The following is a 12646-nucleotide window of genomic DNA, read 5'->3' as shown; positions in this document are numbered from 1 at the left end:
AATAATCTAGATAATATGATGTCTTTTATAAAATTTTTATTAAAAACATTCTAGTTCTGATATTATCAGATAAAGATCATTGCTTTTAAAATTGGATGGATCCATGTGCTTTTTCTTTGAATATATTAATTTTTAAATAATGTTAATGTTTTATTTTGTAAGTAACAATACTCAAAAATAGAACAAAGATCAAAAGAAATGTTAATTTCTAAGTAAAAACTGTCATGATTGTTGTTCAGTTTTTTTTTTTTTTTTTTTTTTTTTTTTGGTTGTAACTGACTCTGTCCTTTTCCAATTCATTTTACAGATGAGAAAACTGAGGCAAATAGGGTTAAGTGACTTTCCAAGGTCACATAGCTAGAAAGTATAAGAGGTCTAATTTAAACTCAGGAAGATGAATATTCCTAACTCCAGACCTGGAACTCTGTCCACTGTGCTGCCAAGATGCTCAGTACTTGTTATAAATTCTGCTTATCTAAACATTTTCTTTCCTTTACATCTGGAGATAGGCCATTAGCTTTCAATCAATTCCAAGCCGCCCAAAGACCTCTTCCTAATTCTTGCATCTATTACTTCCAACTAGTTCTTTGCTGCCATTTAGCAAAATTGATTTAGTTATCTACATAATATGCTTTGAGTACTAATTGATCTTACAGGCTCTCCACAAAGTTAGTCAGCCTAAAAACCAGAGATCCAAGTTCCCTCCTAGGATTGTTATAAGACAAAAAGAAAGTAATTGTGTAAAGTGTTGGGGAAAATACAAATCATTGTAAATATTGAAAATCCTTCTGTTGATGAAAATAGAGCATCTTTTTTTTGCAAAGTATGGACTTAAAGTATTTCTAAGAATCCAGGTTTCTCTTGTTGACAAGCTCAATTTTCTTTCTCCTATAACATTTCTAATTGCTATAACATTTCTAATTGACTAAAATGCCACCCTCTCCACAAACTCTTCCTTCATCCCATTGATCTCTCCTTCCCTTTAACTACAGCCTTTCCTCTCCCAGGTAAGTGAAATCTTCTTTCCTCAAATTTCTCTTAGCATTTTGCTAAGGTAAATGACTTGCCTAAAGTCATATATTTTAAATGAGTCAGAAGTAGTTTTTGAACTTAGACCATCCAGAAATTATAACTAGTTCTCTATCCATTCACCATGTTGCCTCTTGGTAGTTACTGTTATGTTTAAAATGAACAAGTTGTTTCAGAAACTATATTAAGAAGTCCTCAAATTATGTTCCTTCATAAGCAATGCTAATAACCACAACATGTTTCAGAGCAGCCCACTGCGCCCTTCCCTCCTTCCTATCTGAAAGTCTATTCAGTTGTTCTCTTTACTTGGGAGTTTTAACAGATGGGAATCAAGCATTTTAGCCCTGAAGCATCTCCTAGTATGATTTTGTTGTTTATTACTGAGACAAGAGATTTTGAAAGCTTGTCTTAGTTAAGAGAAGCTGAACTCTTGAGACCAAGAAGTTATGAAACTCCAGATGTTATTATGAAAAGTTCATCCCCAGCTGTCTGTTTTTCTGGGTTTCCTTTTGCATTTTCCTCTTATTAGTCATGCTTGGCTAGAGCTTATCAGATTTAGAGCTAAAATCAAATTATCTTGCCAGAGCTTTTAAAATCACCTTGTTAGTTCTTTTTTTCTGATAATGGTTAAGTTTGCCACTAAATCTGAAAGGTAAAGACCAGCTCATGCTCTCCCTGGATACTAAGAATTCAGCACTAATTGCATTTTTTTTTTAAATTTATGATACTTTAGCCAACTCCATGTCTGCTTTGGTTTGGTATTCATCAATGAAAACATTATTATTTAGTAATTTGCTTAAAATTCTCATTGGGCAGAATTCAATTGAATTAAAGTACCTACTCTTGTGCTTGGCACTGGGGATACAAGATAAGGAACAGATTCTGCTCTTAAGGAACTCACAGTTTTGTACATGAATATGACAAAGGAAAAAGCCAGAAGGACAGAGGAGGCAAAATGCTAAGAGAAATTTGAGGAAAAAAAATTTCACTTTCCTGGGAGGGGAAAGGTAGAGAAAGGGAAGGAGAGATAAGTGAGATTAAGAAAGACTTTGTGAAAAGGATGGCATTTTAACTGGACCTTGAAGGAATAAAAGGGACTTCAGTAATAAGAAATGTTATAGTAGAAAGTTGGGCTTGTCAACAGAAAAAAATTAAATTCATATTCTAACTCTGTTCTTTGCTAGTTCACAAACTAGTGTGTTACATAATCTTTTGGGACATCATGCTTTTTATTATAAAAATAGGTTTTATTGATATATTTTGCTTTTATTCTATATGGATTTCTTCCCATATCACTCCTCTCCTACTTCCAAAGAGCCAACTCTCATTTCAAAAAAAAATGTATTTTGAAAGGTATAAGCAAAAAAAGGAAGAGGGGGAAAAAGTACCATCAGTATGTTGGAAGAAATTGGCATTTTATCTAATGATTCACATTCATGCCTTTCCCTTCCTCATACTACCATCCAGAGAATAGGCAAAGTTACTTTATCTTTCCTTTGGGGCCAAGCTTCTTTATAATTTCATAATATTCATATTTGGTTGTTTTATAGTTGTTTTTCTTTCCATTTACATTGTTGTGGGTAGCCTGTGTTGTTTTCCTGGCTTTTTAGTTTCATTTTATAATAATTTATGGGAGTTTTCTATGCTTATCTATATTCATCATATTCATAATTTTTTACTAAATATATTCATCCATCTGAATTTGTTTAGTTATTCCCCTCATTGATGGACAACTATTTTGCTTTCAATTCCTTGATACCTCATAAAGTGCTGTTCCCAATATATTGGCATAAACAGAGCCTTTTTTCCCCAACAATCTTCTTAGAATGTTCCCTAAAATATTTTTGCATATTGGAAGTGGTAGTATTGAAATAGGAGAGAGAGAATAACTGGATTTTGGCTCAGAATTTCATTGATGGACCCCTTTCTAGGACATCTGAACCTGTCCAGTACTTTGCTCATTATAACGATATCTCTGATTTGCTCACAACAGAGTGCATTATTTCATAAAGGGCAAGAACATTAAACAGATAATTTGGGCAGCCTTGGTGGATATGTTGCTGAGTTGTTTTTCAGTCATGTCCAGTCCTTCATGACCCTATTTGGAGTTTTCTTGGCAAAGATTACAGAGTATTGTACCATTTCTTTCTCCATGGATCCATTCAATCCCTTTTGTCAATCAAATTAAAGGTTAAATGACTTGCCCAGTCATACAGCTGGTAAGATCTGAGGCTGGATTTGAACTCAGGTCTTCATTCTCTCTCCACTGAACCACCAGCTACCTCTTGATGAATTTGTTTCTATTTGCAAATTTGGAAGTGGGGGGTGCTTTAATAAGATGACAATTCTGAGATTCTGGAGAAAAAAACATATTGTTTTAAATCTTCATAAAACAAAATTCTGCTTATATGTCATTACTGAATTACTTTAAATAGTTCCTATTTCTATGGGGATTATAGAAATGTGTGAGAAGCTAGGTGGAATAGAAGATAGATGGCCAAATCTGAAGTCAGGAAGGCTCAAAGTTCAAATCTGGCCTCATACACTTACTATCTATATGACCTTAGGCAAGTCACTTAACACTGTCAGCCTCAGTTTCCTCATCTATAAAATGAGCTAGAGAAGGAAATGGCAAACCACTCCAGTGTCTTTGCCAAGAAAATCCCAAAATAAGGTCATGAAGAATCAGATATGATGGAAGAACTTACTGAACAATATGTGTGTGCAAAGTATATTATATTTTTGAGTTCATTTTATTTTTCTTGCACATTTGTAATATCACATAAGAAAACCCCCTAGCCTATACAAAGGCAGCCAGGAAAAAGTGTTCCATTAAGTGGTATACATAAAGATAATTTCCACGACAGAATGCATGCAAAATTCCAGTTCCATAAAAAAGCCTCTGAGAGCCAACTTGTTTTTTTGTTTAGTTTGGTTTGGTTATTTGTTTTGTTTTGTTTTGTTTTCTGTTTGTTTGGTAGCAATAACCTCTATATCAAAGCATCATCTGTTCTCTTAGAGTTTCACTATAAAACAAACTGCCCATAAAAAAAAGAAAAATATTCATTAAATAACATGATCTTTTGGCTAAAGAGCCAGTCTTACAACCAGGAAGGTGTGGAATCAAGTCCTATCTCTCAGGCTGTGGGACTCTGGGCAAGTCATTTAATCTCTTCGTGCAGTAGACTATTGTCTACACTTTAAGTTGAAGAGAAGCTAAAACGAAGAATTTTCTCACTTGCTGCTGGCTTTCCAATTGAAAATTATATCCAGTGCCTATCCCTATATAGAACTGACAAATGGTAGATTGTTAGAAGTTTCTTGTTTGGGGTGTGTGTGTGTGTGTGTGTGTGTGTGTGTGTGTGTGTGTGTGTATGTGTGTGTTTGTGTGTGTATGTAGACTGTTTATATGGAATTCCAATTCTATAAACTGCTGACCCTACAGATCTTGGAGATGCCATTAATGCTTTCTATTTCTCAATTTCCATATTTGTAAAATCAGGCAAATGGTGTTGCCAAGGCACAGTATGCTGGGAATAATTTACTGATCTTATTCTTTGTAACATCAAGAACCCCTTCTCAGAAACTGAAATTGTGTGTTGTTTTTTTTATTCTTTTCTACCCAATGGCAGGCGATTGGTATCCGACTGAATGAACTGTGCCATGGAGAAAGCGAGAGCCCAGCTAATCTGTTGGGTCTTATTTATGATGAAGAGACCAAGAGGAAACTGAGAAAAGAGGATGAGGAGGAAGACTTTTTAGATGATAGTAAGGAGACTCCCTTTACTACAAGAACCCCTGCTTGTAAGAACCTCTGCTTTAGAAAGAGCACTTAATTCTCTTTTCTCTTTCATATTCTTGCCACTTCCCTGTCTTCCCCCCATGCCTCAGTCTTTCTTGCTGTGCATGTTTGTAAAGCATGTGGACAGGGGTGCTGAAAAGATAACAAGGAGCTATAAAATAAGGGCAATGAGTCATACTCAAGATGGGCCTCCATACCCATTTGCCTTTGTATTTGTCCTTTTGCATTTTGCTATTGCACAAATATTAACTTGTTTATTACCTGCTGAGAGTATATCACTGCTTAAAGTCATGGAAAATTACTGGTATTTAAGAAATTTCCCTTCCTTCCTTTTATCTCCCTTGTGATTTTGAGACTGACATGCAGTCAACCAGTGTAGAGAGACATGAAAAAATGAAATACTTTCCAAATGACCAAGGCCACTGAAGTATTGAAATATTTAATTGAATTATGTTGCAATGTTCAACTTCCAATTGAAACCTTTAAAAAAAAAAAGGAAGAAGAAAAGAACCTCACAAGTGTTAAAAATGTGAATGCTGGTCATTCCATATTTATAACTGGAAAATCAAATTCCATTCTTATCTCATAGAATTTCAAAAAGATTCACATATGTCCCTTTCCAAGACCATTTGTGTATATATGTATGTATACTGTACCATACTAGCATCTGTGTGTGACTGTACTCCTGCCTTATCTGGAGTGTAAGATGATAATATTATGCTATCTATTTCATTTCTTCTGCTGATGAGAGGCAGTATGACTTAGGCAGGAGACAGCTGGCTTTGGAGTCAGAAAGACATTACAGTTCAGGTTTGATCTCTGGCCCATCCTGGCTGTGAAAATCCAGGCAAATCACTTAACCTCTCATTACTATAAGCAGTGAGACTCTAAAACCCTAAGCTGGGAAGCAGTTCTCCCCATTTTTTTGCATATTTGGGTGGATTTTTTACCCTGGGCATTTGCTGTAATGTGGAAATCAAAAGTCTGAACAAAAAATCCAACATACATGATCTAGAATATTTTGTATGTGTTCATAGTGTCATGAATTTAAGAATGTGATTATAGTTTAGCTCATTGCACAATTAATAGCTATCATTTAAATATTACTTTATGGTTTGCAAAGCACTTTGTATATGCTAAGTCACTTAATCTTCACAACAACCCTGGGAGAGAGGTGCTATAATTATCCCTATTTTATAGATTAAGAAGACTATATACAAAGACTAAGTAGTTTGCCCAAAGTCACATAGATAGAATTCTGAGACAGAATTCAAATTCACATCATTCAGACTCCCAAGTCCTACCCTCGGTCCTTTAGCCACCTTAGTGCCCTTTCTGCCAATACTAAAGGAACAATATGTGGTATTATTTCATGTATCAACCCATCATATAAGGGTAAAATATAAAACACAAGGTCATGGAACAGACCTAAATCTCTAATCATTTAATAGAAGTATTATAATGTAGTAGAGTTGTAGCCCTGAAATGAGGAAGACCCAAGTTCAAAACTTTCCTCTGCCACTTATTAGCTGTCAACAAGTCAACAAAAATTTATTTGATACTTATTTGTGCCAAGCACTGTGCTAAACATTGGGAATATAAAGAAATACAAAGGTGATTGATATTTGCTTTTACAAAAGTTCACATTCTAATGGAGAAAATAACATACAAATACACACAGACATATGTGTCTACACACAAGAAAAACTAGACAATCTCAGAAAGAAAGGATTTACATTTTTAGGAAGGCCAAGAAAGGCTTCTTGTAGAAGGGAGTAAAAGCTTTTGTTACTGGAAGTATAAGCCCTCCATACCGCAGTATCCTCATCTATAATGTGGGGATAATAATATTTATTGAGAGTCAAGATATCATGATGAATATAGCATCATACTTAGGTGCAAATCCTGCTTTAGACACTATCTATGCAAACTTCTCTGTGCCTCAGTTTCCCTCATCTGTAGACTGTGGGAATTGGTTTCAGTGGCCTCCGAGGAACCCTTTAGATCTAAAGCTATGATTCTGTGAATCCTAGAACTGCTTTGGATTTCCAGAGGTCATTTCAGACAGCGATGGTTTAAATTGAGGCTTGATTTCTAAAAACTCTTCCATATGGGAGTACACTGTGGTAAATAAGAAGAAAGAAGCTTAGGTGTTAGTCCCTTTATTCCAGGCAGAGTCCTGGTGGATTAATCCCTGATGTAAGTACCCTTGTACTCAATAGTGATGGGTATTGGTACAGAACAGAAACAGTACAAGGAAATTCAAAGGAGGCCTCCGCATAAAATAGGTCTATAATGCACCTCAAGTGGAAGTCCTTTGTTCTGAAACATTTTCATGTTTGTACTGTTGACGTGATGAATTGGGATGGCAACCTTGAGAACAAAATGCAGAGAGAGAAAATAATGCAAACAGTCTCAGTAAATGTCACTTAGCAACATCTGAAAAGACCAGCATCTGAAATAATTGCTAGTGTGCCTCAATCACAGGATGTGAAAAGCATTTTCTAAAATGGTAGATTTGTATTCTTCGCCACCATCATGTTGCTATGAAACCTTTAGATGCTGTCTCCTTGGTCCTTGATGGGAAAAAAAAGGGCCACTGATCACATAAGATCACCACTGTTCAATCCAAAGTGACAATAAAGAAATATCTTGATCAGCTAAGGAATATTCTCTATATGCCTACAACCAACTACCAGTCCCTATGTAAACTAAAAGTAGTTGATTCCCTTTCTATAAAAGAGATTAGCACTCTGGGAAATTCCCTTCATATTTTGTAGGAAAGGGACTGAATCAGTCAGTTTCACTGATGTTAGAAACTGCCAGATAAAAAAATTCTTTCTGCCAGTGTAGGTGATCACAAATTATGGAATTCAAAAATTTTGATAGTTGCCTAGTATACTTAAGGATTGACCAACTTTTCCAGGATCACACAATCTTTGTATGTCAGAGGTGATACTTCAACCTAGATCTTTCTAACTCTTAGAAGAACTATATATCCACTTTTCCATTTGATCTTTTTAAGAAAGTCCTGTTTAATTTAATTCAGTTAATGTTAATGAATATTGTGACTACTATGTCCAAAGGAAGAGGTGATGTGACATAGTGGATATAATACCGGCTTTGCAGTTAGGGAGATTTGGGTTAAAGGTCCACCATTATAACTAGACAAATCATTTAATTTCTTGATGTGACTGGCAACTTTTTAGGACTGTCTGTTACAGAATAGCTTTGGTAGACAAGAGTTTTCCTCATGAGATTTCCCTATACACATGAAATTGGAGGTCTGGGCCAAAAATAAACTGGGAGATTAGATATATGGTTAATACATAGCAGTTGATATACTTAATATATGGTAACATATGGGCAGTCAGTGGATAGAGTACCAGACTTGCAGTTAGGAAGATTCATCTTCCTGAATTCAAATTTGGCCTCAGACGCTTATTAGCTGTGTGATACAAGTTACTTCACCTCAGTTTTTCATCTGTAAAATAAGCCGGAGAAAGGACAAACTATTCCAGTGTCTTTGTCAAGAAAATCCCAAGTAGAATCACAAAGTTGAATGTGAACTAAAACAATTGAACAACAACAATCTAAAATAAAATGTTTAGAGTACTGTGCTAGGCACTGGGAGAGACAAAGATTAGCTATCACCAGTGAGATAGAATTGGTTCAGATAGATGTGGCTTCTCTTTATAGTAGAACCACACAACTAGAGGCCATTGGAATATTATATTGCCTGCTAATTATTATTATTTCATAAACATAAAGTTTTCTTGCTTTATGTCATACAAGCATACAAAGGATCTAGCACAAGAGTGAGAATTCTTCTACCACTAAAAACCATAACTATGGAAAATCTAATAAAGGAGCTAGATTCTAGAGAGCCAGATGAGGAGGGAGGGGAACAAGCATTTATTAAACATCCATTATGTGTCAGGCACTGCATTAAGCCCTTTGCAAATATTATCTCATTCGCTCCTCACAATAACCCTGTGAGGTAAATGCTATCATGATCCTCATTTCACATTTGAGAGAACTGAAGCAGAACGGGAAGTAACTTGTCCATCATACAATAATAGTCTGAGGTGGAGTTGGTACTGGATGGTCACAATTCCAAGCCCAGGCTTTTCTCCACTGCACCACCTGGTGGCTTTCTCATGATAAAACAATTAATAAATATAAAAAGCAGGATTTAAATTTAACCTTGTGTTTCCTTTCTGACCACAAGACCAGCATGTTATTTAATCTAACATCCTGTTATATGTAATTAGGATAACTTGAATCTGGTTAGATTTTAAAGTAAGGAATTATCAGCATTTGATTTTTTATTTTCTTTAACTCATTTTGTTCCTGAACCTGGGATCTTTATTCTTTGGTAGGTAAAGTACTCAAGTAATTATCTTAGTTTAGCTGATGCCAGGAGACTGTTTTTAGAAAATTGGAAAATAAAAAATCAGTGTTCATAGGGGTGAAAAGACAAAACTCCAAGGAATTAAAGTCTTCAATTTGATATTGATCAGTAATATTTATTTTTACATATTTATATGATTTTATTTTACACATGTGTAATGGTGTCCATTAAACTGTATCTCTGCATTTTCTACTGGGCTCTCCTTTAAAAAAAAATGTCTTACTTCATAGGCACTGTAAACCCCACCAAATGTGGCTGCCCCTTTGCTCTCAAGATGGCAGCCTGCCAACTTCTACTAGAGATCACTACCTTCTTAAGAGAGACCTTCTCCTGCTTGCCCCGTCCACGTACTGAACCTTTGGTGGTAAGTAAAGTATGGAAACTAAAAATAAGAAAATAGCTTAGACAGGTTAACACAAAGGTTCTTTTGCTTTCTCAGCCTTCTACATTCTCCATGGACAAACAAATTAATAAAACTTTATAAGTCAATTCAACATGATTCTTATTTTTAAAAAAAGGAACATTCTTTTCCCAAAAATCCTATCAAAACAATTTTCTGCCTAGATATTACAAAAGGTTACATTTCCAGAGAAAATAATTGACCCACTGTCATTGGTGTTACTCTGTGAAGATCCAGGAACTAACTGGTTGCCTTTTTAATGAGGAAATACTGTTGTTATTGATGTGCCCCAATTTTTCAAAAAAAGGCAAATTGTGTGTCATAACTGAAACTCAGTTTTTTAAATAATAAAATCTGTGCTTTTGCCTGTTTTTAACTCCTTTGGGAAAATGTTTCTCCCAATAAGCACATAATCATCTAAGTCATAAGTAATAATGATAATGATAACATCAACAATAATAAAACCCTACTTTTTTTTCAATAAAATCCGTGCTTTTGCCTATGTTTTTAACTCCTTTGGGAAAATATTTCTCCCAATAAGAATAGTATCATCTAAGTCATGAGTAATAATGATAATGATAATAATAACATCAACAATAATAAAACCCTACTCTTTTTTTTTTCAATAATATCTGTGCTTTTGGCGCTGTTTTTTACTCTAGGGGGAATGTTTTTCCCAGTAAGCACATTATCATTCAAGTCTTGAGTGGTAATGATAAGGCTACCAATAAAAAAAAAATAGCATTTCCATAGTATTTAAAGATTTGCAAAGCTACCGAAATCTCACCTTGATATCTTCCTGAAATCCAGCTACTTCTACCCAATCTATCTGTAACATTAAAAAAAAAAATTACTTTATCTGTAATTACTTGTTCCTGATGAAGAATAATGGCTCTTTTTTTAAAATCATTTTTTTAAATCATACTCACTAGTGATCCCTTTAGAAAATTCAGTTAATAAGCATTCATTAAGCACTTACTATGTGGTAGGCATTGTTCTTAGTTGTGTAGATGCAAAGAAAGTTAAAAACTGTCTTTGCTCTCATGAAGCTCACAATATAAACAAGTGGATAACACTAAAACAATTTTGTACTAATTAGATTTATATGTGTGTGTATGTATATGTATTAACACATACATACACACACTATTATATATATGATATAAGATAAAGTGAAGAGAATCATTAGAAGGAAGACACTTAGGGAATATTAAGGGAAATCAGGAAAAGCTTTTTTTGGAAAGTAGAATTTTACTTGAAATTCTAAGGAAGCCAGAGAAGCCAGGTTAGAGATAAGAAGAGAGCATTCCAGACATGAAAGACAACCAGAGAAAATACCCAAAGTTGAGAGGTGAGATGTATTGTATGAAGAAAATTAAGGAGGTCAGTATCATTGTATCACAAAGTTACATAGCAGGGAGCAAGGTATATGTTTCTCAAATATATATCTTTTATATACACATATATTTATATATGTACATATATATACTTCCTCAGATACTCCAAACTCCCAGTTACTCAAATAAATTCATATACACACATATTTTTTATATTGTGCATATGTGACTGGGAAATCAGTTGATACCAGCTATCAGTATCTTGAATGGTTGGTCAATATAGATTGAATGAATCTTAAAGGAGGAAAGGTTATTGAATGATGGAAATAAAGGGAAGGCTGGAAAAGTCAGTGGGGAGCAAGAAGGATCCCAATTCCTTCATTAAAACTATTGAGTCAGGGGGTATATGTGAAAGTGCAGTCACCGTAGAAAGGGTGCCTAGGGAAGCTATGTCATCAGGAGAGAGCCAGTGATTGCAAAATTCAGCAATTGCAAGATGGAAGAAGGAGGCAATGAAAAGGTTTCAGATAAAAGCAGATTTGTTACTTGTAGAACAAGCATTCCAAAGAGTATGATGAAAGAGATGGGTGGCTTCAGAGGGAGATCTGAATTAAGTTCATGGGAATAAAGGAGTGAACAGTGGAAAGAGAAAGGAGTTTGAATAATTGCAGCTGAAGTGAGAAGATGTTCCTTCTTATTGGAATGAAGAAGGGATAATGATGTGGGATTTGTGAGAGTTATGATGTGGAAGTTTGTTAAAAAATTGAGGAATGCATTCAGGTAGTTATCAGCATCACTAGTGGAGAATCATGTATCTGAAAAGCTATAAAGAGGGAGGGGGAGGGAAAAGTGATATCTATATGGGTCCAACCCACCTCCCTCTCTAGGAAAATGGTGTAGGGTTACTGATATGCCTAGAAATCTTCACTCTGGTTTATCTTTTTCAGACTATTATTCTTTCTTTTACTGAAAATTGGGATAATAACTACCTTTTCTCGTTCTGTAACATTAGTACCATTCAAGAGAATGTTGCAGAGTTCACTAAATAGGTCTCAGCATGGTATTTTTCCTGTATGCATTTATTCCATATTTTATGAGTTGAACATATCAAAAGCAATTGAATGGTCTTACTTTCTTGGATTTCAGCTCCTCAAACATTTGTGGTTCTTGTGGTTTTTCCAGTCCATATACCATTCTCCTTGACAGGGAAAACAGGTACCAAGTAGGTTAGCAATAAGTGCTCCAATATTGTTGGTAACCTTAAGCCATCTCAAGCAGAGATCTTATTTCTTTCTCCTGTTCCCCAAAGCTTTTTTTTTTTTTGCATTTCACCCACCTCATTCTGATTTTTCTTGCACCAATACCATTCTTGAAGGAGTATTTCATATTTTTATTCACTTTTTGTTACCTCCATCTCCTTACTTTGGATCAGCATGAATGATGAAAATATTAATTGTACTAAGTTCTTCAGTTTCTTGCCCCAGACTTCAGAATATATATGTTTTATATATTCCTGCTGACATTAAATTTATCTTCATGTGAATTAACATCTGTAGGGTGGAGGGCATAAGACTTTCAAGGTCATATAGTTACATTGAATGAAGTTTGGATGCAGTCCAGAGATAATAAAACCAAAAGAAGTCAAGGATGCATTCAAAAGTCAG

At 34.8% G+C, this 12646-nt stretch overlaps 1 protein-coding gene across 10 annotated transcripts in view; it reads left to right on the top strand.

Moving 5' to 3' along the window:
- The window catches only part of UNC80 (unc-80 homolog, NALCN channel complex subunit), a 218502-nt gene that overhangs the window by 90161 nt on the left and 115695 nt on the right, over window positions 1-12646 (top strand). For 9 of the 10 annotated variants that reach the window (XM_074298820.1, XM_074298825.1, XM_074298823.1 and 6 more), the window contains exons 24-25: window positions 4662-4833; window positions 9476-9609. In XM_074298820.1, the coding sequence (XP_074154921.1) occupies window positions 4662-4833; window positions 9476-9609 (306 nt within the window). The remainder of the gene's footprint in view (window positions 1-4661; window positions 4834-9475; window positions 9610-12646) is intronic. The other variant, XM_074298826.1, reaches the window with a different exon arrangement.

This window comes from Sminthopsis crassicaudata, chromosome 3 (assembly GCF_048593235.1).
Source record: "Sminthopsis crassicaudata isolate SCR6 chromosome 3, ASM4859323v1, whole genome shotgun sequence".
Classification (NCBI taxonomy): Eukaryota; Metazoa; Chordata; class Mammalia; order Dasyuromorphia; family Dasyuridae; genus Sminthopsis; species Sminthopsis crassicaudata.
Note: the sequence above shows the minus strand (reverse complement) of the source record. Positions and strands in the feature narration are given on the sequence as shown.